This window comes from Heptranchias perlo, chromosome 24, assembly GCF_035084215.1.
Source record: "Heptranchias perlo isolate sHepPer1 chromosome 24, sHepPer1.hap1, whole genome shotgun sequence".
Lineage (NCBI taxonomy): Eukaryota > Metazoa > Chordata > Chondrichthyes > Hexanchiformes > Hexanchidae > Heptranchias > Heptranchias perlo.
The window spans coordinates 44533134-44545908 of record NC_090348.1 but is presented as its reverse complement, the minus strand read 5'-3'; the positions used below and the strand labels follow the sequence as shown (position 1 = coordinate 44545908).

Genomic DNA, 12775 nt, shown 5'->3' with positions numbered 1-12775 from the left:
TGGTGTTCAGAGAGATCTGGGTGTCCTCGTACAAGAAATAAAGTTAGCAGGCAGGTACAGCAAATGGTACGTTAGCCTTCATTGCAAGGGGGTTGGAGTACAAAAGTTAGGAAGCCTTACTACAATTATACAGGGCTTTGGTACCACACCTGGAGTACTATGTACAGTTTTGGTCTCTTATCTAAGGAAGGATATACTTGCCTTGGAGGTGGTGTAACAAAGGTTCACGAGATTAATTCCTGGGATGAGGATTGTCCTATGAAGAGAGATTGAGTAGAGTGGGCCTATACACTTGAGTTTAGAAGAATGAGGTGATCTCATTGAAACATAAGATTCTGAGGGGGCTTGATAGGGTAGATGCTGAGGCTGTTTTCCCTGGATGGAGAATCTAGAATTGGGGGTACTAGTCTCCGGATAAGCGGTCGTCCATTTAAGACTGATGAGGAATTTCTTCACTGAGGGTTGTGAATCTTTGGAATTCTCTATCCCAGAGGGCTGAGGATGCTCAGTCGTTGAGTATATTCAGGAATGAGATCAATAGATTTTTGGGCTCTAGGGGAATCAAGGGATGTGGGGATCAGGCGGGAAAGTGGAGTTGAGGTCAAAGATCAGCCACTATCTTATTGAATGAGCAGGCTCGAGGGGCCGAATGGCCTGCTTCTATTTCTTAGGTTCTTAATGTCAACACAGTGCTGCCAATCCCCCACATGCATGAAGAAACTTGACAGCTTTGTGTGTAATAACCACAAGGCCATTGAATAGAAGTGAAAGAACAAGTTGGAAACACATGGGAAAATCTGAAACTCAGCAATTTAAACTGTTCGAGCTTTTTTTTCCTTTGTGCCATGTGTAGTAGTAATATAGGAGATGATTATGCAAAATGTTATTGCCAACTTCCTTGGTAAATAAATTTTAATTGGTTACCATTTTAGTTGCACCAACAGGAAGTCTAGTTCCTTCCACTTCCCCCAGAAAGACAAGTGGAGAAGGGGCAGGACAGAGGCAGCCAGAGCTGGTTGTAGAAAAGTAAAGTTGTCGCCTGTCAATAGTAAATCAACTTTCCATAGCGATGCTATGCAGCAATCCTGGAAGGAAACCCAAGCTACATTCTGACTGTTGAGCTGCTTGACAGGTTACAAAGGAACTCAGTCCACACTTTATTAATGGGTTCATCTGACTCTTACCAGATGAATACTTCAGAACTTCATCACTGTTACAGTTGGCCCTGTTTCCTCCTGGTGAGTAGTTTTGGTAGTGCATTGCCCAAGGTTGGATGACCAGGAGCAGGACTTCCTGCAGGATGTGGAGAGTGAGACTTAACTCCGTTTTATTTTATATATCCTGTGCCAGTTTGGGTGAAGAAAAAAGATTTCATGAGCGCCTCGTCTGTTTGAATTGTTGGGAGCTGACTTGCTGTGGGTATCTGCATCACAAGCCTGACATTGTACAGTCAGCATCGGAGGAAGGAGCAGAGACTGGTGAAGTACTCTCCTTCATGACTGTTCTTTTGATGTCCCATGTCCTCACTGGGCACTTTTTAGGTTTCAAACAGTGTTTCTGTCCATTCCCCACTCTCTTCAGCTCACCATTGGTGGCTGTGCATCAGCTGTCCAGGTCCTAAGCTCTAGAATGCTCTCCCTAAACCCCTCTGCCTCCTCCTTTAAGACCGCCCCCCCCCGCAAACCTTTGGTCACCTGACCTAATGTCTCCTCCTTTGGCTCTGTGTAAATTTGTCATCTTCCACTCCTGCGAAGTGCCTTGGAATTTTTTTAAATCAAAGATATTGTTTTGACACCTGAATTGGATAAGATGCTTAATCTTCCTGTTTTCATTGGGTTACCCATTGCCGGAGGGGGAGGGCATTGACCAGATCGTCTTGCAGTCTCCTCCTAAGATGATGCCCCTATTCCGATACCTGTACTGCATCAAGTTTGCAACAATGGGACAATCCTCTGATCTGACAGTAGTGCCTGCTCCTGGCTTTCCTCACTGTGACCAGGCTGTCATTTGTAACTATCTACAATTTTATTCTTTTTCAGCATTGGTCACTTAAACAGCATATTGAAGCTGGCCTTTACTGGGCTTCATGTTTAACACCTTCTACTATGTGCCTGCAATTGGCTAGGCACCAATCACATCCTGTTCTGTTGTGTTCCCACCCATCATCGTGTGAATTAGTCACTCATGACATGGGTAGGGACTGAAGCTCAGCAAGATTGTTGGAGTGCAGGTTCACTTTTCCCTAACACTCTGTATTGGTGTGTCTCTGGAGTAACGCTCCTGAGCCACACTCGGGAGGCACTTCATTGGAGTGATGTTTAGCAGGTCATGAGAACAAGCAGCTGAATCCAGGCTGAAGTGATGAGGATTTACTGTGCAGGCTGGGTACATACTGAAGCTTCAAGTGCTCAAACCATTCTGTAGCCAGAATTGCCTAGGTATCTAAAGCAGTTTGTTCAGAGGATTGGCTGTAGACCTCAATGTCTAATGTTACAAAAATGTTTTCATCAAATGTACACAACTCAAATCTTCAGAGGATAGAAGCACACTTCTGTAGCCCAACTTAGCACAGTGTCTCTCTGCTCACCAGTGGCAGCCTTCCTTTTTAACTGAAGCATCTTTGTCTATACTTGGTCAGGCTGTACAACCTGAACTGGAGTATGCTGATTACAGATCCTGTAACTTGGTGCAGCTGATTTGTGTCTCTGCCTCCTAGTCCCAAGTGGAAAGCAGGCTGGGCTATAATAGCCACTGTTTGTGAAGGGTGCACACACACTGAGGGGTCACAATGGCACTGGGTTTACACAGCAAGTGACCTAGCTGGTGTGATTGTGCTTCAGCTGAGAACACACATGCAGCAAATCAGTGAGATTGAAACTAGTCTCTGTTTATGTGCACTAGATCACCCTTCCTGCCCTGTTTGTGCAGACGCTGTGTATATCTCGAACAACAGATATCTCCAAGTACTTGATGCTGAATATGCCCCCCTGGAATAAGGAAATTGTGTATTCACACCCACTCCACTAAAGTGGTTGAGTCCTGAAACTTTGAACTGAACCTGAGATCTTCAGCCATTCTGGCCAGTGGTGTGATCTATTCCTCTTTCCATTCCCCCTCCTGACACATTAATTTCTCATGGAAGTGGTTCCATGGGGACCATTGAAGTTTAATTCTGAGCTCTAGCTGTAGTATGGTATGGAACTTTTTATAGACCTGTTTCTGTGACCTGTTCTTGGTGGCCTTACCCCACTTCATAGTGAAGGATTGCCAGTTTGTGCTGTGGAATCTTGCTTCAATCTCATGGGACTGTTCATGGTGGGAAAGTGGAAGTGATTGATGCTGATATTTTAAGTGTCCCTAAGAGGGCACAATGTTTCCTTTCTCAGTATTGGCATCCCCAACATATACTCCCTCGAGCACAATACTTACAAAACCAGCGAGCCTGTGTGTTCTGTATAGAAGTTCAACACACAATGTTTCATTTCTGTGGATTAGCTAGCAATTGCCAAGCCTCTTCCTGAGCGACCGTTTCTATTCACACACCAAGCTAAACGTGATTAGTTCTAATTGTTGAACAAAACTCCACATAGTGAACCGCTCACCTTTTAAGTCAAGACAATTTCATAACTGCCACAGTGTCATTGGTGCTGCTTGAATTTGGTAACCTCAGGTTGTGTGGTTAATTTTTTTTTGTGTGGGTATAGAGGTTAATCGCTACAACAGCATAGAGGGCTGTTTTTTGTTCCATCAATAGACTTTTGGGGGGGGTGGGGAAACGACAGGGACTATGAGCTAAGAGCAGAAGCACGTCCCTATCCTCTGACTCTCTGGGAGAGGCATTGTGGGCTACATCTGCCAACTGACCTGATGGACACCCATTCACTCAAATTAATCCTAGGTTAGTCCTTCAGATCTAGTCACCTTTTTTCTCCTCTTCTCCTCCCTCTTTTTTCCCCTCTCCCCACAAAATGTATCACACTTATCTAGAGCAAGTGGGATAGGTTTTATTGGTGCACAGCCTTGCCCATTGCAAGGGTCTTCATCCTCGCTCCTAGTGAGGACTGACTGGTGTGAGTGGCTGCTTTGTAACAGATTGACTTCCACACTTCCCAAGTTGGTTAATACCTTCTGGTCACTCGCTCAACGTGGCAGTATTGTATTTGCACAGTTTCGAACTCTTTTCCCACCCATGCTTGCATGTTGCCTTCAATCACTAATTTAGACTATTCTACTCCTTTCCTCAAACCAGTAATATCAATAGTTGATCGTTTGGTTATCAATAATGGATTTTTGTGTCCATCACTGAACAAGTAATTCAGCAGAACATTGCGTCCCAGGAGCTACCATTGTGTGGAGATTGGCTCCCATCCTACATGCCACTGGAAACCCAGATCAAGTATTAAATTCCTTGAGACATGGGTCACTGACTTAGTGTGACTGTGTATTTATACTACACAAAGAGCTGGCCTCTGTTCCAGGTCCAAAAAAAACATAATATGGCAGTATACCATAATGTTGGAGCACAGTGTGAGGGAAGGGAAAAGGCAGTACCCTAGTCTTGTGTAGTCTTGTTTTATTTGAGATGCTGCGTGAGGGTGTAATCAGTTAAATGATATCATGTAACTAGAGATGTGGTAATTATTTAACAGTGGCTCACCTTCCTCCTGAAGCTGGCAGGAGACTTGGAGCAGTGTGTAGTAGATGTTTCAATGTATGCTTGTTCTTTATCCCCCCTTTCCCATAGGAGAATTTTTGTCTCTGCACCATAGAATGGTTTGGCAAAATTGCTTTGTTTTTAAAAAAAAAAATGGTGCACACCCTCACCCCCTCTGTTCTGCTGTTGGCCGTTGCCATATTCTCAACCTGACTTGCTGGAGCTCTAGGCTGCACCAAGTATGCGGCAAGTTTTAAGGGGTTGACTGTTCCTTTCTAAATGTTTTGCTTTTTTTTGTTAGTGACCTGTTCGACTCCGACTCAAAATCACTCATGTGAGGGGATGACGTGCCCAGGCTGCCTGATGACCACAAAGACCACTCTGCTGGCAGAAAATGAGGTTGAGGCACAGAAACTGGCCAACAACTACAAGGTCAGTCGGATGCTCGCAGCTCGTCTATAAATACAGGATGGTTACACTGCTGGATCTTCAGTTTTGGAACCATGTACAAACTAAACTGCTAAAGTTGGGAAACTGAAGTGCATGGTCCTCACTGGGAGGAATAAACATTTTTAGCAATTGACTGACTCTGGAAGGTTTAGTTAACTTGTAGCTCAGTCTGTTTTTTGCCTTTTTTTGAGCATGATCTGCTGTAGATGATTGCCCAAGTCTACTGGCTGTTGGCCTCCAGTGTGACTTCTTCAGATTGCTCTCCTTTCCCCTCCATTTCCTTATCTTTCCTCCCATTTCTCTTTTCCCTCCCCACCTCCCAATTTTTTTTTAAAAAAACCTAGAGGAAGTGAGTTATCTAATTTGGCTTAAACTTTCACTAAGTCTAGGTTTAAAAGTTCAGCTGGTTACTGACCTAAGTTTGGTGCCGCCTCTCTTGCATTTAGAAAATGTACCATATCCCCTGATATCTCTCTGGTGCCAGAGGTCCAAAGGGGTTAATGTGGGGAAAGGTTAAACTAGTATAGTTTAGAGAAACTGTACAGCGCTGAGTTTGATGCAGTGGATTATTGCAACACATTCTTGGCCGTGCATGTGGCTAACACAAGGCATACCCCCCCTCGCCCCATGGCTGGCTGGATGAATTTGACCATTTCACCATCGATTTGTGCTTGGGTCTTAATACATTCTAATCCCTCCTTTGCCATGGACTGCCTGTGCCCAATTCAAGATAGATTAATTTATTAAATCAAATGTTAACTTGTATAAACTAATGGGCTGAAGTGAAATGGAGAGCTCACTTTTACACCATCTCTTGATATTGTATTTGGTATATTGAGCTTGCATCTGGTTGGCAGGGGGGGTGATGTGTAAGTGGAGATCTGCCAGTTGTAGGAAAATTCTCCCTCGACGGCAGATAAATTATGGGACTGAGATCTGTCGTGACCCAAGAGGAAAGCTGGACATATGATGTCAAACTGTAGCTGCATGGTTCCTTTTTGAGAAACTTGGATGAAGTGGGCAAGACTGTAATTGCAGGATCCCACGGTTGAACAGGATCATGTGAGAAACCCCATTAAGCTTGGACTTTAAAAGCATGGGAGGGATGGCTGAGTTGGGGTGATAGTTTTGAGGGCTAGTTTCAATAGTGGGAGGAAGGAGGTGTGGGATGTTCTACAGTATGGAACACCTGCCTTCCTAGGGGAGGAGAGATCATTACCTGTGTTGTGGTTAGTGCATCTTTACGATCTTACGATCTGCATTGGTAACTTTACAGTTCGGATTTAAGAAATGGAAGAGTCATGTGACGGAGCGACCCTGGGAAGACCGCTCTGCAATAGTAAAGGAACTGTATTCTGATCTAAATGTCATCAAACATTCAGGTAATGTGTTGCATTAAGTTTTTCAATGTTCTTTCCACCTTTCACAGCTGGAAAGGTAATATGAGGGGAAGCTGCACAGTGCTGTGTCGGGACTGTTTCTCCATTTGTTCTAACGTAATGCGTGGCTGTGCTGGAGAGGCATTTTTTTTTGGGAGGGTATTTGGGTATGAATTTGCTGACCAAACAACTACTTCAGAAGGACATGTTTCAAACAGGAATTTCACAACAAGGTTCAAATAGAAACATTAATACTTTGCTTAATCTAACAATTCAAATGAATAGAAACAGTCTTATCGAACAAACTCTGAAGCATGAAGTCCAAGCACTGATTGTGTTGCTAGTCAATCAGTGACTTTGCTACTATTCACTGCAATATCCTGGTGAACATTTTGAAGCCCAACTAATTGGATTTCACTGGTCAAATTGTGGAACTGACCCACTCTGGAAGAACATGTGGTGTTTCTGTGTTCTATCCAGTGATCTAGGCACATTCTTTCAAAAGGAACGGTTCAATTTTTAAAAATAGAACCCCCACCCCCCCCAGGGCCAAACTGGTGTCTGCTTGGGAATTCATGCTGGGACCAGATTTAAGAAATAATTGAAACTGAGCAAAGAAAAATTGGTCGTCAGATGAAATGAGGCATTGGATGCAAATTGGTACCTACTGGGCAGGTGCTGACTGCCGTGCTGCACACTTCAGCACTGCGTGTGTTAACTTTCAACTCTCAGCCACTCCACTAACTGAGCTTAGCTAATTCTTGACAAAAGTGGGGAATGGAACTTGGCACCTTCTGGCCTGGATGCCTTGGTGCTGTACCAGGTGCTGGCTATATCCACTAAGCTATTGTGGCAAGTAGGCTTATTTAAAACCATTGCCATCACCTGCTGTGACCTCTTACTCCTCTCCCCCCACCACCAGCCTTTTAATTGTGCTGATTTGTTATGTACCACTGGACATGTCTGAACTAATTCTGTTCAGTTCAGCAAGTCACACTGATGCATGGCTGGAATGTGTGCCTGAGTTGTAAGCATGATCACAGTGCCTTGCATCGCAGAGTCAATGGAATGCACTCAATAGCTTTTAAATACTATAAAATCGTATCTGTGACGTTGTAATCCTCATCAGAATTTCCTTCCCTCTTTCAGGATCTCTAGTTACCTGTGGTAACCTGTTATACGTGCTGCTGCTTGGATGGTGGGTTTCCCTCCTGTACCTTCTAGTTGCTGTACTTATGTTTGTTACAATTGTGGGAGTACCTTACGGTAAGTTATACTTGGGTTGTCAAGCTTTGAACATATATTTAGATGAATAACCAGTCCTTGTTCTGTGCTTAGGGAGACGTGACACTGGGTTAGGGGCCAATGCAAACTTTTTTTTCCTGGTCCAAGTGAGATTGTTCTCCAGCTTGTTCTGGAGGGGGCAAAGGTTTGTTTGGATTCCCATCTGGTGATTTTTAAGTTGGTAAAGCAAGACATTTTAGAAGTTGGAAAATGCGTGTTTGGCCTCTTGAGTTTTATTTACAAATTAGCATAAATGCTACAAAAGTGTGAACTCTTTACCAGTGAATCCTCAACTATCTGCCAGGACTTACTCAAGACAGTCTTGTTTGAGCCATCTCTGCTGCATAACTTTATTGGGTTGAACCAAATCACAATGCATTTGTATTGTACTTGTCTTTCCTCTGACTAGGGTATTGCTGTACCATATGTGCAACATCAAAACAGGAGCACCTGCCCCCTTCCATGATAGGAAGGGACAGGAAGAGATCACCTCCACTGAGGCAGGTAGTGGAGGTTCCATGCTAAATCCAAAATGGCTGTTGCATCCAATTGCATTATGATAAACTTGGCATTCATTGCCCACAGAGTGCATCAAGCAGTGAAAGGGACAGTTGGATATGAATTCTCCCTCTACTGCATCATCAAGTCCATCTAGTGACCCCAGGTGAAGGACTGACCTATCAGCGGTTTGAATGACTTATCTCAAAGCTGCTGTATCTTCAACTGGGTGGGGAAAAAGACATTTCAACATAAGGGGGAATGTCCTATGGTAGATGGTGGTCCTTTTGGATTCGATGTTCAATAAATTTAAATCACCCATGATGGTCCCCAAACCCTGAAGGGCTGTTCTGTGGATGGTTTCTGTTTTTGACTGCACCTTTGCAAAACCTTTTGGTTGGCTGTTTCTAGATAATTATTCAGACCTGCTTCTTTAAAGATGGTCTGTTGCTGGGTCGGATTTGAAATAAACAAATTTCTATTGTTTGATGTAACTCTGCACATTCTTATAAAGGTTTTGGGTTAGACATCTGATTTCAGGCCTCTTCCAATCCTTTCCTACAACTAGCTGGTAAGTTGTCCCTAACTTTTTTTTCCCTTCTTCCTTTGTGAAGTGCTTGTCCTTTTTGTTCACTGCCTCATGCAGTGACATGGCTGAAATGGGAACTAAAAATTCAAACCTGTGACTCGTCTTTATATGGGACAAGGCCATCACATCTTCTTGTGATGGAATATAAAATAGGCACCCAACATTAGAGTCTACAGCACAGAAACAGGCCATTCGACCCAACTGGTCTGTGCTGAAATTTATGCTCCACATGAACCTCCTCCCACCTCTTTATCTCACCCTGTCAATATATCCTTCTATTCCTTTCCCCCTCGTGCTTATCTAGCTGCCCCTTAAATGCATCTATGCTATTCGCCTCAACTGCTCCTTGTGGTAGTGCGTTCCACTCTCTGGGGAAAGAAGTTTCTCCTGTATTCCCTTTTGGATTTATGAATGACTCTTGTATTTATGACCCCTAGTTCTGGTCTCCCCCACACATGGAAACACACGTCTACCCTTTCATAATTTTAAAGACACCTATCAGATCAGCCTTTTTTTTTTCTCTGAAGAGCCCTAGCCTGTTCAGTCTTTGATAAATATCTCCTCTCAGTTCTGGTATCACCCTTGTGAATCTTTTTTGCACCTTCTCCGATGCCTCTTTATCCTCTTTCTATAATATGGAGACCAGAACCGTGCTCCATACCGTCTAACCCAGGTTCATTCACCTTCTCTAACATAAAATGTAGGTGCCATCTGGCCCATTCTGTCCAGACTAAGAATAGTCTGCTCCTTTTTGATCACTCCTGTGAAGTGCCTTGGGATGTTTCTACATTAAAGGTGCTGTATAATTGAAGGTGGTGCCTGTTGTCATTTTTTTTTCAACCCTCCCAAATTCCATAATTTAAAGTTGCTGTGAAAGCTAGTGAATCAATAGTTACTGCCAGGACCTTCTTTATACTAGAGAAGCAATTCCCTCCAGAGGGAGTAATTACAGTCCAGTGAAGTGGATAAATGTGACCAACATACGAATGCAGAAAGCGCACTAAGCCTTATTTGCTAACTTTTCTATTTAACCGACATCCCTCTGGGAATTTGATCGTGAAGGGGCCTGTTTTAATCACCACTTCAGACAACTTGCTTTTGTGCCTGGGTCATCTTGACTCTGCCTGTTTTTTTTTCCCTCAGCAGATGTCACTGACTCCCTCCTCTTAACCCCACTCTTCCCTTTCCTTGTTTATTTGCAACCTGTTGGTGCCACCCAACTGTCTACCAACTTTCCCTTAGGACCATTAGGAACAGGAGTAAGCCACACATTCAGCCCCTCTATCCTGCTCCACCATTCAATTAGATAATGGCTGGTCTGCACCTCAACTACACCTACCCTCCTTCGCTTCATAGCCCATGATATTCTTGCCTAACAAAAATCTATTGATCTCAGTCTTGAAAGCTCCAATTGACCCAGCCTCCATCTCCTTTTTGGGGGAGAGAATTCCAGATTTCCACCACCCTCCATGTGGAAAAAGTGCTTTCTGATTTCCTTCCTAAATGGCCTAGCTCTAATTTTAAGATTATATTCCTTATCTACCTGTAGCTGGTTTTGGACAGCAGCCCATTCTGAGAATTGTGTATCTGGTTTATCTTGAGATTTAATCTTCTCTTGTTTTATGGCTGCTGCTTAATGCTCACATTGGCCTAACTGTTCAGATGGAGCGAAAAGGCTGTGTTCCCCTTTTTTATGGGGGTCTCTGGGGACTCTACAGTGTTTAGCTGGTTTTCTTCTCTATGTTCACTGGTTCTGTTCCTAATTAGAGTTATACACCCTGTAATGGATTTCCCCTTGCTTTCTTCCTGAGCTCATATTTTTGTAGTCCATGATTGTATGTGCTTGTACCCTGTTCCAGGAGACTTCTCCCAAGCTGGATGTCAGTCACCTAGAAATGGTAAAATGTTGCAGCCTCTGGTCTCCTGACTAACTTGACATGATGCCGTGCTCTGCTTTCAGACTTTAAATCAACCATGTTTACCTTAAGTTTGTTTGATCAAAATTCAGATGTGAATGAGGGCCATTTTGGACCATTCTAGCTCATACTCTATTGGAAAACCTACAGTTCCTGTGTCTCTCCCCACCCCCTTCCTTCCAAATCCTGGCATTTTCATTCTTCAATGATTCCAGGGTTTTGCCCCCATTCCCTATGTGAAGGCCTTCCTGATACCAGATTTACACTAGTAAAGGGCAGTTTAAGACTGTTCCCTTGTCCTATTGGATGCTTTGGTGTTTTGCTTTTCTTTAAGTCTTTGGAAGAAGCTATCAATTTTAAAGCAGAACTGCTGTTTTTTTTGTCTCCCAGGGAAGCTGTGCTGCAGTCTTGCTGGATATTACTTCTGGCCATTTGGGAAGGTAATTCAAAAGGTAAGTGCAGTAACTATTACTCATGACTTTAGTGTCCATGTGCTGGTGAGTTGTTTGACTGACTTAGTTTGCAATACTTAAACTTGAAAGTGTTAGTTGGTTCCAGAATGTAGTAACTGTTTTGAGAAGGTCCAAGTTCACAAGAATGCGATCAATTGATCCTTGACTAAAGCTGTTCAGATTCTCAACATCCTAGTTTGGCTGCCTTTGGACCCCCCCCCCCCCAAAAAAAAACTTGACTATGGGTCATTTTCCTCAACATTACATTAGTAAAGCAGCTCTTGGTAGTTAGATGCAGAATGTGGTAACTAGATGTCTGTGGTCTCCTTCCTGATGTAAACTTTTTAGAATGTTATTAACCTTGGAGGCTTTTTCTCCTGGGCTGAGTGCTAGGTGGATGCTCCTTTCCCCAGTGGAACAAGAGATTGCTGTTGAATTAAACCTCATGTACACTGAAACACTAATGTCAAAGTTGCTATAAATGTATCCTGGCTTCGGGGAGAAGGGGAGTTGATTGCATCAAGTACTAGCTTGGCATCACTGACCCTTGACAGTGATTGTTAACCCAGGAAGCAGTAGTGTCACTTAAGCATTTGAGGCTCATTTATACTTGGAGTCCAGTGCCTTGATGCTGGATTCTAGAATATTCTCTTCACCTGAAATGAGTGGGGCAGTCACTAGAATATAAAATATAAAGTTCATCAAGTGCTGTCCATTTCTCTGGCTTCACTATCATTCCCATAAACGACACCAGTTCTGTAATCTGCCCTTGTGGCGTTCCACTAATTGTAAGATTAAGAATGACCCTATTTGCAGTAATCTATGTACTGGATTAACTGCAGTCTTTGGCTGTGATGCTACTCTGGTAGAATATTAAATACAGACTAGTGTTTGTATAGGTTTAAGAAATACAATATTTGCAGTTCAATAGAAATGCAAAAGAATTTTAGTAAATAGTAATGTAAGGCAGATATAGGAGCCAAGTCTACCATGGGTTAATTACCTCTGTCTTTGGATTGGTAGACTACATGTCTGACTTCTTGACCCTTTTTGATATCTGTTAAATAGAACTAGTCTGATGTATGTCAGACCAGCCTTGTGTTATGAATCCTTCCTTCTGCCCAACTCTTGGAACTTTGAAACGAACTACAAAGAAGATTCTGTTACTAAATTTCTTCAAGGCCAAATGAGATTGAAATTTGTAGGTACAGAAGGATGCATTTGGCAAATTGAGTATATCCGTAAATCATGATTAGCAAAACTAGAGTCTCATGATCCAAATGGCAGGAGTTGGCCTTTCATCTGGGCAAAGGACCAATTTGGGGGGAAAATCCACTTTCCCTTTTTAAACCCCCCCCTTCAGACTTTCACTTCCCTTTAAGCACATGACATTTTTTAATTGCTCATTGTGCATTTTTTTGAGAATTTGCTCAATGAATGAAATGCACAGGGAGATCTGGAAAAGGGCCAGGGAATATTAAATCTTACTTTCAACACAATAAAATTAATTGCATACGGGGACATGTACCACAGCTGAGTGCAATTCTACAGGC

The 12775-nt window shown here is 43.0% G+C and overlaps 1 protein-coding gene across 1 annotated transcript in view; it reads left to right on the top strand.

The window, feature by feature from the left end:
• Positions 1 to 12775, top strand: part of cax1 (cation/H+ exchanger protein 1) — a 44010-nt gene that overhangs the window by 6790 nt on the left and 24445 nt on the right. The window contains exons 2-5 of the mRNA XM_068005198.1: positions 4956 to 5086; positions 6381 to 6486; positions 7633 to 7749; positions 11161 to 11222. Coding sequence (XP_067861299.1) covers positions 4956 to 5086; positions 6381 to 6486; positions 7633 to 7749; positions 11161 to 11222 — 416 coding nt within the window. The remainder of the gene's footprint in view (positions 1 to 4955; positions 5087 to 6380; positions 6487 to 7632; positions 7750 to 11160; positions 11223 to 12775) is intronic.